An 18,330-nucleotide genomic window follows, 5' to 3' on the forward strand; every position below is an offset into this window, starting at 1 on the left:
GGTACACATTGTTACATCTATAGCTGTAAGGGTATTGCGAGTGCTTAAAAGAGTAGGAGAACCGTCGTTGAGGATGGCAAAACCATGAGTATCAGCAAACTCTTCCCATATGAGGCCTCCATTAGAGGATTCGGATGAGCCCCATAGGGTGTTCTGGGCATTCAAATCTCCCAGAAATAGGGTTTGACACATAGGTGGTATGTTAATAGAATTAACTATATCTGGCGTTATAGCTATGTCATATTCTTTATAGACATTTATTATGTGAAGAGGAGAACCATAGTCCAATGTTATTGACTGAAATAATAGATTTCCAGAGGAAATGCTGTCGTGCGTAACATTAATATTATTTTTAACAAAAATACATATTCCAGACTTGGAATAGTTATAGTTTTTGTTGTGATGATAAACTTTGTAACTTGGAAGAAATAATAAATGCATATTTTGTTCCGTGATGTGGGTCTCTTGTAAAACTATAATGCTTGGTTTGTGCAATGCAATAATTATTTCTAAAGCAAATTTATGGCAAATAAAACCTTGAATGTTCCATTGGAGAATTGTAATGTTCGAATTCAGATCCATAGAAAAATATAAAAAAGAAGAGAAAAAAAGTAATAGTAATTAGATATGATAATAATAAGTTTTTGATAGAATTATAGTATTTCAGGAACCATTGAAACGTCGTCCATATCTACAATTTCAGGTCTCCTAGACGTAATCTTGGCTGGGTTACTTGATAAAGTTGCATTTGTTGAGAACTTTTCCGAATTTGATGAATTTTGATGATCGTTGTCTTTGATAGAGTTTAATTGTGTGTAAAGTTTGTTTAATAATGGTTCTTTTTCTGCATTTTCGTTTGTTGGTTTTTTATTTTCTTGGCTTGTGTTGTAAGAGTACAAAGAATTTGCGTTTGATGATTTAGTTTGTGTAGTTGGGGAAGATGTAATTGATTTGTTTGTTGAGTTTGGTTGGAAATTGTTTTTGAAGATGGTGGAACATTCGTATTATGATGAGTGTTATTTTCGGTATTTTTGTCGCCGCGTGTTACTTGAGAATAGAGCTGATTTTGAATTGGGGGTTTAATTAGGTAGTTGTCCGGATCGCTTTTAAATATTTTCCACGCATCACGGTTCGTGCATCTTTGTTTAATTTTTATTTTGTTTACTGATTTGTGTGTCAGGAAGGAAGCGCAATTTTTGTCGTTTTAAGAGTGTGTGTTAACATTGCAGTTTACACAGAATTTTCGGTTGCACGTGTTTTGCACAATTCAACAGATCTGCAGTGGTTCTTTGTGTGACCTAGTTTCTGGCAGTTTTTACATTTCAGTGGGTTTGGTATGTAATCCCGGACAGGAACAGTGCTCCAACCAATGTCAATGCGACTCGGGGGGTGTATAAGATCAAAAGTGATCACAGCTCCTCCTGTTGCTACTAATTGGTTTCCATCCATTTTCATAAATTTTCTTACACCAATTACTTGGTATTCTGCCAAGTCTTTGAGTATCTCCTCTTCGGGTAAATGTTTGATTTTGTCGGAGAATATTATTCCTTGCGAGGAATTTAGCGAAGGATGTGGTACTATTTTGACTGGCACTATATCTATGTATTTGGCAGACAAAAATTTTCTGAATGCTTTGATATTATTCGCCTTTATCAGTAAGTCACCACTACGGAGTTCTGATATTTCTGAGTACTCACGACAGATGTTTTTAATACCTCGTCCGATTTGGAAAACATTGTAAGAGGCCAATGGTTTAGTTTCACTTGAGGAGTCTTTTGATGTAGCGGAGGCGATTAAAAATCTGGGGACTTCGTCATAATTAGGGGTTCGTGTTGGTAGAGGAAGAAAATCAGCAGCATCTAGCCGTGTTCTTTTGTGAGAGCGAGGAGACTTTTGTTTATCCCGGGTTGGGTCCAGAACAGCGTACCTGTTATAATTCGGGGGGTACACCCCATTCATTTTTGCTTGTTTTTAATCCGATCAATTAAATCAAACTTAAAAAGGAAGGAAAAAATATATTTGCAAAAAATGCCAACAAATTAAAGGAAAATGAAAAAACGTGCTTTCTAATTAAATCAGCTGATTCAAAACAACGATGTTTGCTCATCGACTGTCAGATGAGAACTGTCGGAGTAATTTTTTTTCGCATAGACAAAAATTTGAAATAATTTTTCGGAGTAATGTTTTTTGCATAGGAAAAAAGTTCGGACTAATTTTTTTCGCAAAGGAAAAAATTCGAAAAAAAATTACTCCGAAAAATTTGGAGTAATTTTGTTCGCATAGGAAGAAATTCGAAGTAATGTTTTTCGAGTAATGTTTTTCGCACAGAAAAAAAATCGGAGCAATGTTTTTCACATAAAAAAACGGAGTAATGTTTTTCGCATAGCAAAAAATTCGGAGTAATGTTTTTCGCATAGAAAAAAAATCGGAGTAATGTTTTTCACATAGAAAAAATCGGAGTAATGTTTTATCGCATAGAAAAAAAATTCGGAGCAATGTTTTTCACATAGAAAAAAAAATTGGAGCAATGTTTTTCGCATAGAAAAAAATTCGGAGCTATGTTTTTCGCATAGAAAAAAAATCGGAGTAATGTTTTTCGCATAAAAAAAAAATCGGAGTAATGCTTTTCACATAGGAAAAAAAAAAAAAAATCGGAGTAATGTTTTTCGCATAGAAAAAAATTTGGAGTAATATTTTTCACATAGAAAACATTCGGAGTAATGTTTTCCTTATGGGAAAGCATTCGGAGTAATGTTTTCAATATGGAAAAGCATTCGGAGTAATGTTTTCCCTATGGAAAAGCATTCGGAGTAATGTTTTCCCTATGGAAAAGCATTCGGAGTAATGTTTTCCTTATGGAAAAGCATTCGTGGTAATGTTTTCCTTTTGGAAAAGCATTTGGTGTACCGCTTTCCTTATGGAGAAACATTCGGAGTAATGTCTTCCTTATGGAAATGCATTCGGAGTAATAATTTCCTAGCAGAAAAGCATTCGGAGTAAAGTTTTCCGTATGGAAAAGAATTCGGAATAATGTTTTCCTTACGGAAAAACATTCGGAGTAATGTTTTCCTCATGGAAAAATATTCGGAGTAATGTTTTCCTTATGGAAAAGCTTTCGAAGTAATGTTTTCCTAATTGAAAAGCATTCGGAGTCACGTTTTCCTTATGGAATAGCATTCGGAGTAATATTTTTCATATGGAAAAAATGCGGAGTAATATCTTTCGTATGGAAAACAAGTAAAAAGTAAAAAGCCGATTTTTGATACCCTCCACCATTTGGAATGATTTTGGCAATTTAAAAAAAAAAATAAAATCCGTTTAAAATTCTGTTAAAATTTTAAAAATACCGAGTGAGAGTATACGACGTGGTCCTGCATAGGCAACTTTTGTCATAAACATTTACAATATTCAAATGCGAAACTTGAATAACAAAATTCGGTGAATAATGTAGCTAAAATCATCGAAATACCGAATATAGAGAGCTACCGTTATATGGGTGCTATACGAGGACGTGGACCTGCACAGACAATTTTTTCTCTTACGCTGTAGTATTCATTACGAACTTCAAATACCAGATGTGAAACAATTCCGGTGAATAATGTCGCTAAAATCATCAAAATACCGAATATCGGGAGGTATCATTATATGGGGGCTATACTAAGACGTGGACCTGTACAGGCAATTTTCTGTCTTTGGCTGTAGTATCCATTACGAACCTCAAATACCAAATTTGAAACAATTCCGGTGATAAATGTCGCTAAAATCATCAAAATACCGGATATAGAGAGGTACCGTTGTATGGGGGCTATAAGAAGACGTGGATCTGCACAGAAAATTTTCTGTCTTAGTCTGTAGTATTCATTCCGATCTTCAAATACCAAATTTGAAACAATTCCGGTGAATAATGTCGCTAAATTCTTCAAAATATTGAATATCGGGAGCTATCGTTATATGGGGGCTATACGAAGACGTGGACCTGTACAGGCAATTTTCTGTCATAGGCTGTAGTATTCATTTCGAACTTCAAATACCAAATTTGAAACAATTCCGGTGAATAATGTCGCTTAAATCATCAAAATACCGAATATCGGGAGGTACCGTTATATGGTGGCTATACCAAAACGTGGACCTACATGGCCCATTTTCAATACCAAAAGTCCTGCAGACATAATATACATTTGAGTAAAATTTTATCAATCTACTTCATTTCGTTTGGAAGCTAGAGTGATTTCCACAGGCGGACGGACATCCCTAAATCGACATAGAATTTTATGCTGATCAAGAATATATATATTCGTGGGGTCTAAAATGTATATTTCGAGGTGCTACAAACGGAATTACAAACTTAATATACCCTCCATACTATGGTGGAGGGTATAAAACGGAGTATTTCCTCAGAAAACATTAACATAGAAATAAATCCGGAGTAATTTTTTTGAATAGAAAAAAATATATTTTCCAATTTTTTTCTATGCATGTTATTCGTATGGAACAAAATCGGAATGATGTTCTTCGCATGAAAAAAAAAATCGAAGTAATGTTTTTCGTATGGAAAAACATTCGGAAAAGTGTCCTATTTGCTTAGAAAAAAAAATCGAAGAAGAAAAAAATGCAGAAAAAAAATCGGTTTATTTTTTGCGCATAAAAAATAATTCCTAATAATTTTTATGCATCAAAAAAACGTCAAATATATTAAAAAAATTGTCCTTACCCAATATAGTTTCGGTCATCTCCACACGACTGCCCGAAACAGGTGTATTGCGACCACTGTTCCGACCACCTTGTAATACTTTAACATATGTGGCAGGGAACCAACCAATCTGGCGTTTACGACCTTTGGCCTGCAGTTCACCTTCCCACCAACCGGTTTCGGTCTTTTTGCGGATCATTATTAGTTGGCCACGAGTCAGGGATAGCTGTTCAGGACTGGTAGCTTCATAGGGTGCAATAACTTGTGCTATTTCTGAACGTTTGGCTCGCATGCCCTGTTCGAAGATGGGGGGAGATAAAAAAAATCAATTAAAATCCACAATACTTATAGAAAAATTTGCAATTATAGTTGATGAAATAAAAGTGTCCTTTTAGCATTCCTTGAAACTATTCGTTTTGTAGTAGCATAAATTACATAAAAAAAGCCAAACAAAAAAATGTGGTGTTTGAAAAGAATAACATTAAAAAAAGCATTGTTTTTAAACAACAAAATACAAAAAAACGAAAAACGAAAAATTAAAGTGTTGTTTTCACTTGCAACTAATCATACAGACAGACAGATAGATAGACGAATTACAAACATAAAGGGTTGATTGGTAGGAAGGACAGACAGACAGAGTTATTACAAAAAAATTAAATTTGTTTTAATTACTGGAGTCATGGAAGAAGTACGTGACATGGGACGACTATACGATTCAGCAGGTTCACTTGATTGTGTCTTATTGTTAGATTGTGTGTTTATTTGTGAGACTTCCGTATCCAGTTCCTCGTTTGTACGTGTCTCTTCGGCCGCCACAGCTGCCGCATCATCGTGAGCTTTGGTAGTTTGCATATCATTTGAGGCGGCAGGGGTCATTTCATTGGTTAATTGCGTATCGGAGGCGGCGGAGGCGGCGAGCGTATTATCGCTTGGCAAAGCAGTCGAAGCATTTTCGGTTATTTGATCGTGGTGAGCATTGCCATTGTATGTGTTGTCCTAGAAAATGGTTAAATGAGAGATAGAGAGACACAAAATGTTTGGAGTTTTTTTGTTTAACGATTAGGTTTGGGGATAAATCAACTAATGCTTCAAGTGAGTTTTGGTGTTGTTGTTTCAATAATTCGTATATATGTAGGTAGGTATATATAAATATATATGTGTGTGTGCTTTTGCTTGTTTAGTTGTCCATTCAATCGCAATTGAATTTGTAACTTTTTCTTGGCTACAACAATATTGTGTTATGTTAGTTAGTTAACATGCTTATCATATAACTTTAACAATGTGCAGCAGACACGCACGCCTCTTGGTGAGATTAATGGGCTAGCATCCGGATCGTTTTAGCCTTGTGTACTCACCTTGCTGTAGGCATCATCGTAGGTGGCTGTTGTATCGGTAATCGCTGTTCCCGCTCCGCCCACATCTGCCTTTTGTACATAATTTGAGGGGAACATGCCGGTGCGATTGCCTATTGTACCCGTCCACCAATCACCCTCCTTCTTTATCACCATAACCATTTCGCCGGCGCTGAAGGTTAGGTCACCAGCCTCGGCGGATTCGTAGGGATAGGCGGCAATATAGTATTCAACATCACCATTGTAGGCAGCATCTGTGGAAGCAACGGCTGCGGTGTCGGTTGTGGTGGTACTGAAACAAAGAAAATGAAAATATATTTATTTTTAATTCTCACATAAACCCTCTTGAACCTACCCATAACCCTGACTATTATCATTATAGGTATCCTGGGCTGTGGTATAACTCTGCGTGGCCGCCAAATCCTCTTCCATTTTCTCCACATAGGTCTCGGGGAACCAACCCGTATGACCATTTATCTCACCCGCCAACCAGCCGGGTTCAGCATTTTGTTCCAACGGTACAAATATTATATCACCAGGCACAAATGAAATCTCATCGGCATTACGTGCTGAAAACTCGTAAACAGCTTTGTACTTAACAAAACCTTCAGGCGCTGGACCACTTGTATCCGCCGCCACCACAGCATTATCCATTCCCGGTGAAACAGCCACAGCTGCCGCGGTACTATTATCATTGGCCATACCATATTGATCGATACTCGATGTTGTGGTAGCACCCCATGCCGAACCCGTATCCCAGGCTGAGGTGGCCGTGACATTTTCATTCTTTTTGTTATATTTCATTTCCAAAACTTGTGTTCGCTGCTTATCATAGTCCGCATAGAGTTCTTCACATTTCTTAATCAGCTCGGAGAGTTCAGCCTTGACTTCGGCCACCTGAATGTCGTGTGAATTGATATCTTCCTTTTTCGATTCGATTTCACTGCGTATATTTTCCACTTTGTCTTTTAGTTGTTTGATTACGAGCTGGAAAGAAAGGGTGGAAGGGGAATTAATTAAAGGAGGATATAAACGATTACAATGACATTAAAAACAAGTAGAATAGTTAGCATTGATAGCCTTGAGTTATGATTATTCCAAACTGTTGACTCTTTATGGGGGAGGTTTGGAAGCAGTTGGCCAATATTGACCGATTCGTATCTGACCTAAGACTGATATAAATATTAAAACATGACAGATTTGTAATATATCGACTACTTCCTATACTTTATATGAGATATGTGCAAATTTTGGGAAAATGTGGAATTGTGACCTTTTGTGGGTTTGGTACCAGAAGGGGTTCGCAGACATATATCATCTTCACAACAGATCATGTGTTAGCAAAAATATTTAGATGTGTGAAATTTGAAGAGAGTTGGATGCTTATTTCGCTCTCTTTGAGCGTTTTGTTTTTCAAAACCCTGAATCCTATGTGGGGGAGGTACCAGAAGTTATGGTCCGATCTCTACTATCTTTATAAGAGATCTTATGTTGATGGAAATTTTAAGATGTACCAAGTCAGAATGGAATCGGTTGTTAATTACGTGTTTTATGAGCTTCATGGATACTCATATTTTGACCCTTTGTGGGGGAGGAGTGGACCGATATATCCCATCTTCACACTAGACCTTGGGTTAACAAGAATATTGTGATGTGTGTAATGCGAAGAGAACCTGATGCTTAATTCGGATTTTTTCATCGTTTTGGTTTTCCAAAGCTTTGACCATTTGTGGGGGAGGTCCCCGAAGGAATGGTCCGATCTCTACCATCACTAAAACAGATCTTGCGTTGACGGAGATATTGAGATGTGCCAAGTCTGAATGGAATCGGAAGTTAATTACGTGTTTTATGAGATTCATGAATATTCAAAATCTTGACCCTTTGTAGGGGAGGTACCAGAAGGAGTGGACCGGTATACCCCATCTTCACACCAGATCTTGGGTCAATAAAAATATTTTTATGTGTGTAGTTTGAAGACAATCGGACACATACATCACATTTTATAAGAGTTACAAATTATTAAAAATGTTGACCCTTTGTGGGGGAGGTACTGGATTTAGTGGACCAATATTTTCCATTTCCGAACCTAACGTAGCACTGATGCACAGATTAGGATTTGCAAAGTTGGAGAAAAATCGGATTATCATTTTCTCTTTCTGTGCAGTAAATTATTTTCTTAGAAAATTTTGACATTTTGTGGGGGAGCTACCAGAAGGAGTGAACCGATATTTCCCATCTCCGAACTCGATCTAAGTTTGACAATAATATTACGCTGTGCCAAGTTTGGATCAAATCGGATACTCCCTTCGAGAGCATATAAGAGTTATAATTATTCAAAATGTTGACACTTTGTGTGGCAGGTACTGGATTGAGTGGACCAATATTGTCCATTTTTGTACCTGACCTAGCACTGATGCAAATATTAGAATTTGCAAAGTTGGGGTAAAATCGGATTATCCTTTCTCTTTCGGTGCAGTAATTTTTTTTCCTTTGAAAATGTTGACATTTTGTGGGGGGAGGTAACAGAAGGAGTTCAACGATATTGTCCATCTTAGAACTCGATCTAAGTTTGACAAATATATTACAATGTACCAAGTTTGGATCAAATCGGATACTCCCTCCGAGAATTATCGTGCACCAGCCAGACAGACAGACGGACGAACGGACATCACTATATCGACTCCAAATGTCTTGAAACATATTTCGTCCAAAGGGATCTATGGTCTAAAATCGTTATTTCGATGAGGCACGTTTTTGCCATATCAAATGATATATACCCTCTCTAGCCTTATGGCTGAGGGTATAATTAAATTGAATCAGCAAAGAAAGGAAAAAATTTATCCACATTCCACGATTATCCACAGGTGTGAACAATCTTATCCAGAAATGTGGATAATTTTATCCACATACCTGGATATATGTATTCACATACGTGGATAATTTTATCCGCAAACGTGGATATTTTAATACACAAGTGTGGATAATCTTATCCGCAAGCATGGATAGTATTTTCCACACGCTTGTGGATAATCTTATCCACAAATAATCTTATCCACCAACGTGGATAATTTTAAACAATATCGTAGACAATCTTATCCAAACGTGTGGATAATCTTATTAACAAGCGTGGATAACCTTATCCACAAACGTTGATAATTTTTTCCACAAGCGTCAATAATTTTATCCACAAACGTGGATAACTTTACTCATAAACTTGGATACTTTTATCCCCAATTGTGGATAAATTTATCCTTAAACGTGGATAATTTTACCCACAAACCTAGCATCCCATTTCTCATGACCACTCACTTGTTTATTTGCAAATGCCGCTGTCAGCTGTTCCTGTTGTCCCACATCGCCCGAAGCACCGGCAGCCTTTGCCTTAGCATCCCATTTGGCTTTCTCCTGTGTCAACTGCAATAATTTGGCATTTTGTTCTTTGATTCGAGCTTTGAGTTGTGACATTTCCGACATGGAAGTATCACGCTGTGAACGCATGCCATCAATGACCGATTTGACATTGGTTACACCGGCGCGTGTTTCACAGATTTTCTGTGAGAGATCCTTGATCTGGAAAAGACCACAAAATTATTAAATTAAATTTAAAATTGTTCAAAACGGAGAGCCGCACCTTTTCATTCAAGGTACTCAATTCCACATTCAATTGGGTGTTGTGGGCCTTTTGTTTGAGTACACGCTCCTGCTCCCGCTGCTTTTGCGAATTCAATTCGGCAATACGGGCTTGTTCCCATTCCAGTAGACGTTGCTTTTCCAGTTCTCTGAAAATTTTCATGATTGGAATTTAATAAAATTTGCGATCAAATGGTTAAAGAATGGAATTACTTCCTAGCAGCTTCTTTGGCTTCAAGTTCACGTTTTCGTTGTTCCTCCTTTTCCATTTCAAGTTCCCGTTGCTTTTGCAATTGTCTTTCGAGTTCTTCTTGTTGTTTGCGTTCCGCCTCCAGACGGGCCTTTTCACGTTTCTCGGCCTCTTCACGTTCCTTGCGTTCACGCTCCTCTTTTTCCTTGCGCTGTTGATCCTGCAAAAGTTTACGTCTTCTGTCCAGTTCGGCTTGACCCTTGTCAAAGTTCTCTTTGCGTTTGTCTTCGAAAGAGGCTGAAGGAAATAAGAAAAAAAGTTGAAATTAGTAGGATTCACATTTGAAAGTGGTTTTGCCTTACTTTGTGGTAGTCCAGCCAGTGGATCAGCATCTCCCGCCCCCTGAGAAGACACCGAGGCATGCCTCGATCCTGGCTGTGAACCGGGACGAGAAATTGGACCCGACACCGAACCCTGCCGCGATTTGTTTTTGCGAAAACTGGGTGGTATCCAATCAGCGGGCAAGGTGGCTGGTATCTTTTCACCATTCATGGCTTTGTCGCACAAAAACATGGCCAAAATGAATTCATCACAACTCAGACGGCCATCGGTATCCAAATCGGAGAGGGTCCAAATTTGGGCCAGTGTTGCCTGTGGCAATTTACTTTGTACCAGTATGCCACGGGCTTGGGGTCCAGTTAAGTAGCCCGTGCGGTTGCGATCTGTGGCATTGAAGACTTGAGTGTATTTGCGTTTGGCTGGGGCCTTGACAGCCCATTCACCTTGTCTGGAAAAAGCAACAATACATTAGTTAGTGGTTGATTTATTTGACTGGATTGATTTATACTCACGGTGATTCCAGGGAGGGTGCCCTGTCGGATATGGACATATTACGGCTTGGTGGATTACTGCCAGGTGGTGTGGGTGTAGCAGCCACGGCATTTGGTGGTGAAATTACTTTGGCCGCCACCGAAACTGGTGGTGGAATGGCCGGTGCAACACCACCGGGTATTGCTGCGGCCACAGGAACAGCAGTTGGTGCCACACCAGGCACCATGGCACCGGGCATCATGGGCGGTATGCCTGGCATTGCAGCTGGTTGGGTCACCACAGGCATACCGGCAACAGCCGGTACACCTGGCACCCCTGGAACACCACCATGCATCATGCCCGCCTGCATTGCGGCCGGCATTACTGGTACGGCACCAGTCATCTGTTGCATGGGTGGTATTCCAGCCATGGCTGCCGGAGCCATATTAGCCTGTGGCACAATGCCTGGCAAAGAACCGGGTACCATGCCGGGCACAATGGGCACAGCACCGGGCATTGGTACCATGGGAGCTGCTGCTGTAACGGGCGCTGCAGCGGCAGCAACTGTATTTGGCATGACTGGTACTTCGGGTTTTGAGACGGCGGCTGCCACGGCCGGTTTTGTTGCTTCCATTGGACTAAGGCTGCCAGCGCCTGTTGGTGTTAGTGTTGGTGTGGTACCCGTACTCAACGAAGCCAATAATGAGGGTGGCAATGCCTTGGGTACTTCCATGCCACGTAGCTTCAAATTGATTAGCTTGCAAGCAATACTGAACTCGCTTATGTTCATTTTTCCATCGGAATCTGTATCAGCCAAAGCCCTGATAAGAGAAGAAAACAGAAAAAAACAACAACAACAATATGAGATGCGGGAAGTGTTAAAATTCACAGTTTTAGCTTTAAACAAATGTAAAAACAAAATAAAAGTGTAATGAACTGACGTTTAGAGATATGCGAATTAAAATATGATTTGTTTGCCATTTGGACAGACCACGGGACAGACGTTCCACAAAAACTTTTGCTGAGTCTCGCATTTTTTAAATTTCAAACTTTTGTAGCAAAAAACGATGCTGCTGAATTCGATATTATATTACAATTAAAATGCTGATAGGAGTATGAAAATCCAGCGGAAATATTCGCCTTTAATTTCAAGCATCCACAATTATGTGGAATTCTAGGATAGATATTTTTATACATTCAGCCATATGGCTAGAGAGGGTATATATCATTTGATGGGGGCAAAATATGACTCATCGAAATAACTTTTATAGACACTACTAGGTCTCTTTGGACGAAATCCGTTTCAGGACATTTGGAGTCGATCTAGCGATGTCTCTCCATTCGTCCGTCCGCCCGCCCGTCTTTACGTCTGTGTGGCTGGCTGGTGCGTACGATAACTCGGGAAGGGAGTATCCGATTTGGTGCAAACTTGGTACATCGTAATATTATTGTCAAACTTAGATCGAGTTCGAAGAGGAGCAATATCACTCCACTCCTTCTGGTACCTTCCCCAAAAAATGTGGAAATTTTCAAAGAAAATATTTACTGCACAGAGAGAGAGGGAGAGAAAGGATAATCCGCTTTTGGTCTAACTATGCAAATCCTAAAATTTACATAAGTTCTAGGTCAGGTGCGAAAATGGACAATATCGGTCCACTCCATCAAGTACCTCCCCCACAAAGGGTCAATATTTTGAATAATTATAGCTCTTATAATTATGTGATGTAAGAGTCCGATTGTATTCAAACTACACATATCACAATATTTGTATTAACCCAAGGTCTGGTATAAAGGTGGAATATATCGGTCCACTCCTTCTTGTACCTTCCCCACAAAATGTCGAAATTTTCAAAAAAAAAAAATATTTTACTGCACAGATAGAGAAATAATTATCCGATTTTGCCCCATCTTTGCAATTGCCAATATTTGCGTCAATTCTAGGTCAGGTGCAAAAATGGACAATATCGGTTCACTCCATCAAGTACCTCCCCCACAAGTAGCCAAAATTTTGAATAATTATAGCTCTTATAATTATGTGATGTTAGCGTCCGATTGTCTTCAAACTACACATATCACAATAATTTTATTAACCCAAGATCTGGTATAAAGATGGAATACATCGGTCCACTCCTTCTGGTAACTCCCCCACAAAGGGTCAAAATTTTGAATATCCATGAAGCTCCTTAAACGCGAAATTATCATCCGATTCCATTCAGACTTGGCAAATCTCAATATTTTTATTAACACAAGATATGTTATAAAGATGGTAGAGTTCCGACCATTCTTTCTGGTACCTCCCCCACAAAGGGTCAAAGTTTTGAATAACCAAAATGATTATAAAATCCGAAATAAGCATCCGATTCTCTTAATATTTCACATATCATATAATTTCTACTAACACAAGATATGTTGTGAGGATGGAATATGACCAATATATGAACTCCTTCCGGTATCTCCCCCACAAAGAGTCACCCTTTTTATACCCTCCACCATAGTATGGAGGGTATATTAAGCTTGTCATTCCGTTTGTAACACCTCGAAATATACATTTTAGACCATTTTAGACAAAGTATATATATTCTTGATCGACATATAATTCTAAGTCGATTTAGCGATGTCCGTCCGTCTGTGGAAATCACTCTAGCTTCCTAACGAAATTAAGTAGGTTAATAAAATTTTACTCAAATGTGTATTATGACTGCCGAACTTTTGGTATTGAAAATGGGTGATGTAGGTCCAAGTTTTGATATAGAACCCATATAATGGTACCTCCATTTTTTCGGTATTTTGATGATTTAAACGACATTATTCACCGGAAATGTTTCAAATTTCGTAATTGTAGTTCATAATGAGTACTACAGCCTATGACAGAAAATTGTCTGTGCCGGTCCACATCTTTGTATAGCCCCCATAAAACGACACCTCCCGATATTCGGTATTTTGATGATTTTACGGTATTATTCAACGGAATTGTTTCAAATTTGGTATTTGAAGTCCGTAATGGATACTACAACCTAAGACAGAAAATTGTCTGTGCAGGTCCACATCTTCTTGGTACCTCCCGATATTCGGTATTTTGATGATTTTAGCGACATCATTGGAATTGTTTCAAATTTGGTATTTGAAGTTCGTAATGAATACTACAGCCTATTACAGAAAATTGTCTCTGCAGTTCCACGTTTTATAACCCCCATGGTACCATCCTATTTTCGGTATTTTTATGATTTTAGCTACATTATAAACAGATTTTTTCAAGTTTCGCATTTGAATATTGTAATAGCTTGTGACAAAAGTTGCCTATGCAGGTCCACGCGTCTTATAGACCCTAATATATGGCTACATTTGGTATTTTTAAGATTTTAACAGAATTTTTAACGGATTTTATTTTTTTAATTATTTATTTATTTATTTATTTTATTTTATTTTATTTTTTTTTGTCCAATTCATTCCAAATGGTGGAGGGTATTCAAAGTTCGGCCCGGCCCACTTTTAGGATATTACTTGTTTTTTAATTTCGTTGAATATCGAATTAGTCACATTATGCGGAAACTGGGGTAGTTGTACCATGATCTCCTAGAATAAAGGAATTTTATTGCCTTCGCAAAACAGGATATTGATGAGGCTTTTTTATAAATTAACTGAAAAAGAACTCCAGAGATTAGACTGAATGTTCTAACCTAACATATCCTATACCTAGCAAAAATACATAATACAAATAAAGTTACCTTCCCATTATATCAGGGCTCACAGGCCACTGCAGGTTAGACATCTTTTTTTAAATGGTATGACAAATATATTTTACTTTGTAAGAATGAGAACGAATTATTAACACAAATCTGCATTTCTAAAGCCCTACTGATAATTAGCGGAGGAATCAACTATTTTGGATTACGAAATAGGTACACTAACTCCTTATCATTACAAAATATTAAAAAAAACATCTTAGTACTCTGATTATATATTAAGCGTATTTTGATGTCCATCTCTCGATAGAAAACAAATCAGTCAGCCAGTCAACTTCCGAACAGCTGAGATAAATGTATACCAAGTAGACACCAATAGACAAAATCATGCAGAATGTCACAGCTCAGAAAACCTTTACCAATGATTCATATTAAAAGCCGGAACCGGTGCATAGTGCATAGAGTTCATTACCACGTTCTCGGAATGTTTGACATCGAGCTAAATAAATAAATGCACTAAGCGCTTTCAAACTTAAACTTCACACACACACACACAATTAAATGACCTTTAAATAGGAAGGGGGTCGGGTAATTTCCATTCCACACATTTAGATCCTTTAAACTGAGGATTGTGCTAACGTTAGTCTTTGAAAATCGCCAACAATAAAATGAATTATACATCTGCACTAACTAAAACAACGTACATGAATGTGTGCAGTTTTCTTTCTTTTTTTTTTTTTTTTTGTTCTTTATTTCTTTTGAATTTGGCATTTACCATTTCCTCTCTGTGACTAAGCACTTCATTTACAAACATATACATATCTGCATAATACAAAGGATATTAGGATTGGTCGCAACTGAAAATAAAATGTCAAATGGTAATGACCAACATGACATACAAATATTTATTTTTAGGGTATAATGACAGACGAGGGTATAGTGACAGACGAGATAATGACAGACGAGGAGAATGCTACAAGGATATTAAATATAAGTAATATTCCTCTGAATCAGGTATCAATGAAAAACTATGAAATTAAACTCAACGTTTTTTAGTTAGTCAGAAATATTGTTATTATTTTGCAAGTATATTGCAAATGCACGACTATAGCCTTTGCTTACTTGTCACAAAATAACTTAGACACCCATTTTGGGGTAGAGATGAAAAGGCTCGAAAGTCGACCAATATGTTGACAAAATCAAGTGAAGAGCTCATTAGTTATCGGAAGATACATCCCTAAAAATACTTTCATTCGCAAACAATTAACTAAATTCTGGCTCTCGGTTGCTGGCAGTATCCTTGCCTGTTTGGTAAAGCTATCAAAGTTCTCCTTCCCTTTCCTCCTTCATACCTATGTGGTTTTCGACAATGGTCAGTGCAATTTTTTATTTTTTTTTAGGTTGAATGAACGACATATTAAGACCAAGATCATAAGTATATCTAAGGTTTCATGGTCTATTAAGACTAGCCCTATTAGAAAGGTGGTGGAAATGGGATAAAATATGATAAGTTAAGGATCAAATCTGTGACGTCAGGAATAAATAGACGTCATGGCGAGAGGTGTTCTCGAAGGGATGAGCCATAGCCGCGATATACGCCAGCATACCGGCAATGCCACTTAAGGACAGACACAGCTATTTTTGTTTATTTTCCTGGAACACAGATGTTACAAAACCACCACTAAATAGCCAGGACGACAATATATTACTCCCGTTAATTCTAACCCTTTGTGGGGGGAGGTACTTGATAGAGTAGGCCGATATCGTCCATTTTTATACCCTCCACCATAGTATGGAGGGTATATATAGTTTGTTATTCCGTTTGTAAAACCTTGAAATATACATTTTAGAAATCTCCATTCTAGAAGTATACAAAGTGTCGATTGATATGAAGTAGGTTGATAAATTTTACTCAAATATATATTATGTCTGCAGGACTTTTGATATTGATGGGTATGAATGAATGGGCCAAGTAGATTCACGTTTTGGTATAGCCCTCATATAACGGTACCTCCCGATATTCGGTATTTTGATGATTCTAGCGACATTATTTACCGGAATTGTTTCAAATTTGGTATTTTAAGTTCGTAATGGATATTACAGCCTATGACAGAAAATTGTCTGTTCAGGTCCACGTTTTGGTGTAGCACCTATATAACGGTATCTCCATATATTCGGTATTTTGATGATTTTAGCGACATTATTCACCGAAATTGTTTCAAATTTGGTATTTGAAGTTCGTAATGGATGCTACAGCCTATGACAGAAAATTGTCAACTAACACCTATATAAAGACACCTCCCGATATTCCGAATTTTTATGATTTACCGGAATTGTTTCAAATTTGGTATTTGAAATTTGTAATGGATACTAAAGCCGGTGGCAGAAAAGTGTCTGTCTACATTTTGGTATAGCCCCATATAACGACACCTCCCAATATTCGGTATTTTAATGATTTTGGCGACATTATTCACCGGATTTGTTTCAAATTTGGTATTTGATGTACGTAATGGGTACTACAGCCTATGACAGAAAATTGTTTGTGAATGTCCACGTTTTGATATAGACCCCATATAACGGTACCTCCCGATATTTGGTATTTCGATGATTTTAGCGACATTATTCACCGGAATTGTTTCAAAAATCGTATTTAAAGTTCGTAATCTATACTACAGCCTATGACAGAAAATTGTCTGTTTAGGTCCACGTCTTGGTATAGAGCCCATATAACGACACCTTCCGATATTCGGTATTTTGAAGATTGAACGACATTATTCACCGGAATTGTTTCAAAAACGCCATTTTCGTTAAAAATTTGTTTTAATCAAGGACTATATAAGGTAGGGCAAGAAAATTACTTTTGACAATAAACTAAGTCGTTAAACTATTGTGATTTGATTTTCGTTGAATTTCAAAGCACAAATATGTTGTTCGAGCTTACTTGCCAAGATTTTATTAATTAAAACAACTTACAGATTTAAGGAATATTCTCAAAAATATGTTACGGACTGCTACTATTTGAATTGAAGCCAAATTCAGGCATTTGGTCATCGGTCGTATCGGATTTAGAAGTTATTAGAAATGCCTCGGTTTCAACAATCAAATAAAACTGTACCAGTTAATACACAAAAAAAAATAAAATATATCAAATGTTAACTAAGTCAGTTTAACTTTATTCTCTCTAAATCCCTTTAAGTTAAATCGCATATCCTTCAAGTTTCTCTAGTCACATTTAAGGATATCAATGTTTTTAGTTGTATTGACATTGTTGCACCCAACAATGGACATAAAATGCGGCGTTATGATGTCTTTGAAAACAAAGTTCATGCTATTATTATTGCCAAAGAAGGAAAAAAACAAAACTTGAAACGACATGACATAAAATATTACATAGTCTTGGAAATTTATGACATGTATAAAGAAAATTCAAACGATGTCATCTTTGGCAATGGTGGTAGTGACAACAGCATCTACAAGTTATGAAACTGACGAGCATCTATTTTATTCATAAGCAGTTCCAGAGAAATACATAATACTATCGTTTACTTTAAATGAGGGGCGTATCTCTGGTGTTATATGTACATGTAGGCTTGTCAAATATTAACAAAATAAAACACATATTGGAAGATTGGAAAATAAAATACGGAATGTAGGCATTTCTGAGCAGGAGGATTAATAGGGAAATTTTAGCTCAAACAGCAAAATTGTATGGGCGGGGAAAAGAAGTTTAAAACGGCTACAGAAAGGGACGTTTATTACGGCAGCAATCTTATTTACTGGTATTCGGATGAATTGATGAATTTGGAATATAATAAATGAATCAACTTGAAAAAAGTATTCTCTCGAATCGATACATTGCATTCTATAATCATTTAAAAAAATAGACACCTCCTCTTGAAACTCAAGCACCCGAAATGGTAAAGGCAGATTGTGTAGGTTAGGTGAGCTTATAACAACCACTCCTCTCGGAAACCT

At 37.4% G+C, this 18,330-nt stretch overlaps 1 protein-coding gene across 4 annotated transcripts in view; it reads right to left on the reverse strand.

The window, feature by feature from the left end:
• Positions 1-18,330, reverse strand: part of LOC101895758 (intersectin-1) — a 38,401-nt gene that overhangs the window by 15,454 nt on the left and 4,617 nt on the right. For 3 of the 4 annotated variants that reach the window (XM_059124778.1, XM_011292576.3, XM_059124777.1), the window contains exons 3-11: positions 10,714-11,493; positions 10,225-10,649; positions 9,886-10,159; positions 9,674-9,821; positions 9,352-9,612; positions 6,398-7,029; positions 6,046-6,334; positions 5,363-5,686; positions 4,712-4,985 (exon numbers count right to left, since the gene is read on the reverse strand). In XM_059124778.1, the coding sequence (XP_058980761.1) occupies positions 4,712-4,985; positions 5,363-5,686; positions 6,046-6,334; positions 6,398-7,029; positions 9,352-9,612; positions 9,674-9,821; positions 9,886-10,159; positions 10,225-10,649; positions 10,714-11,493 (3,407 nt within the window). The remainder of the gene's footprint in view (positions 1-4,711; positions 4,986-5,362; positions 5,687-6,045; positions 6,335-6,397; positions 7,030-9,351; positions 9,613-9,673; positions 9,822-9,885; positions 10,160-10,224; positions 10,650-10,713; positions 11,494-18,330) is intronic. The other variant, XM_011292584.3, reaches the window with a different exon arrangement.

The sequence above is a fragment of the Musca domestica genome, unplaced genomic scaffold (genome assembly GCF_030504385.1).
Source record: "Musca domestica strain aabys unplaced genomic scaffold, Musca_domestica.polishedcontigs.V.1.1 3, whole genome shotgun sequence".
Lineage (NCBI taxonomy): Eukaryota > Metazoa > Arthropoda > Insecta > Diptera > Muscidae > Musca > Musca domestica.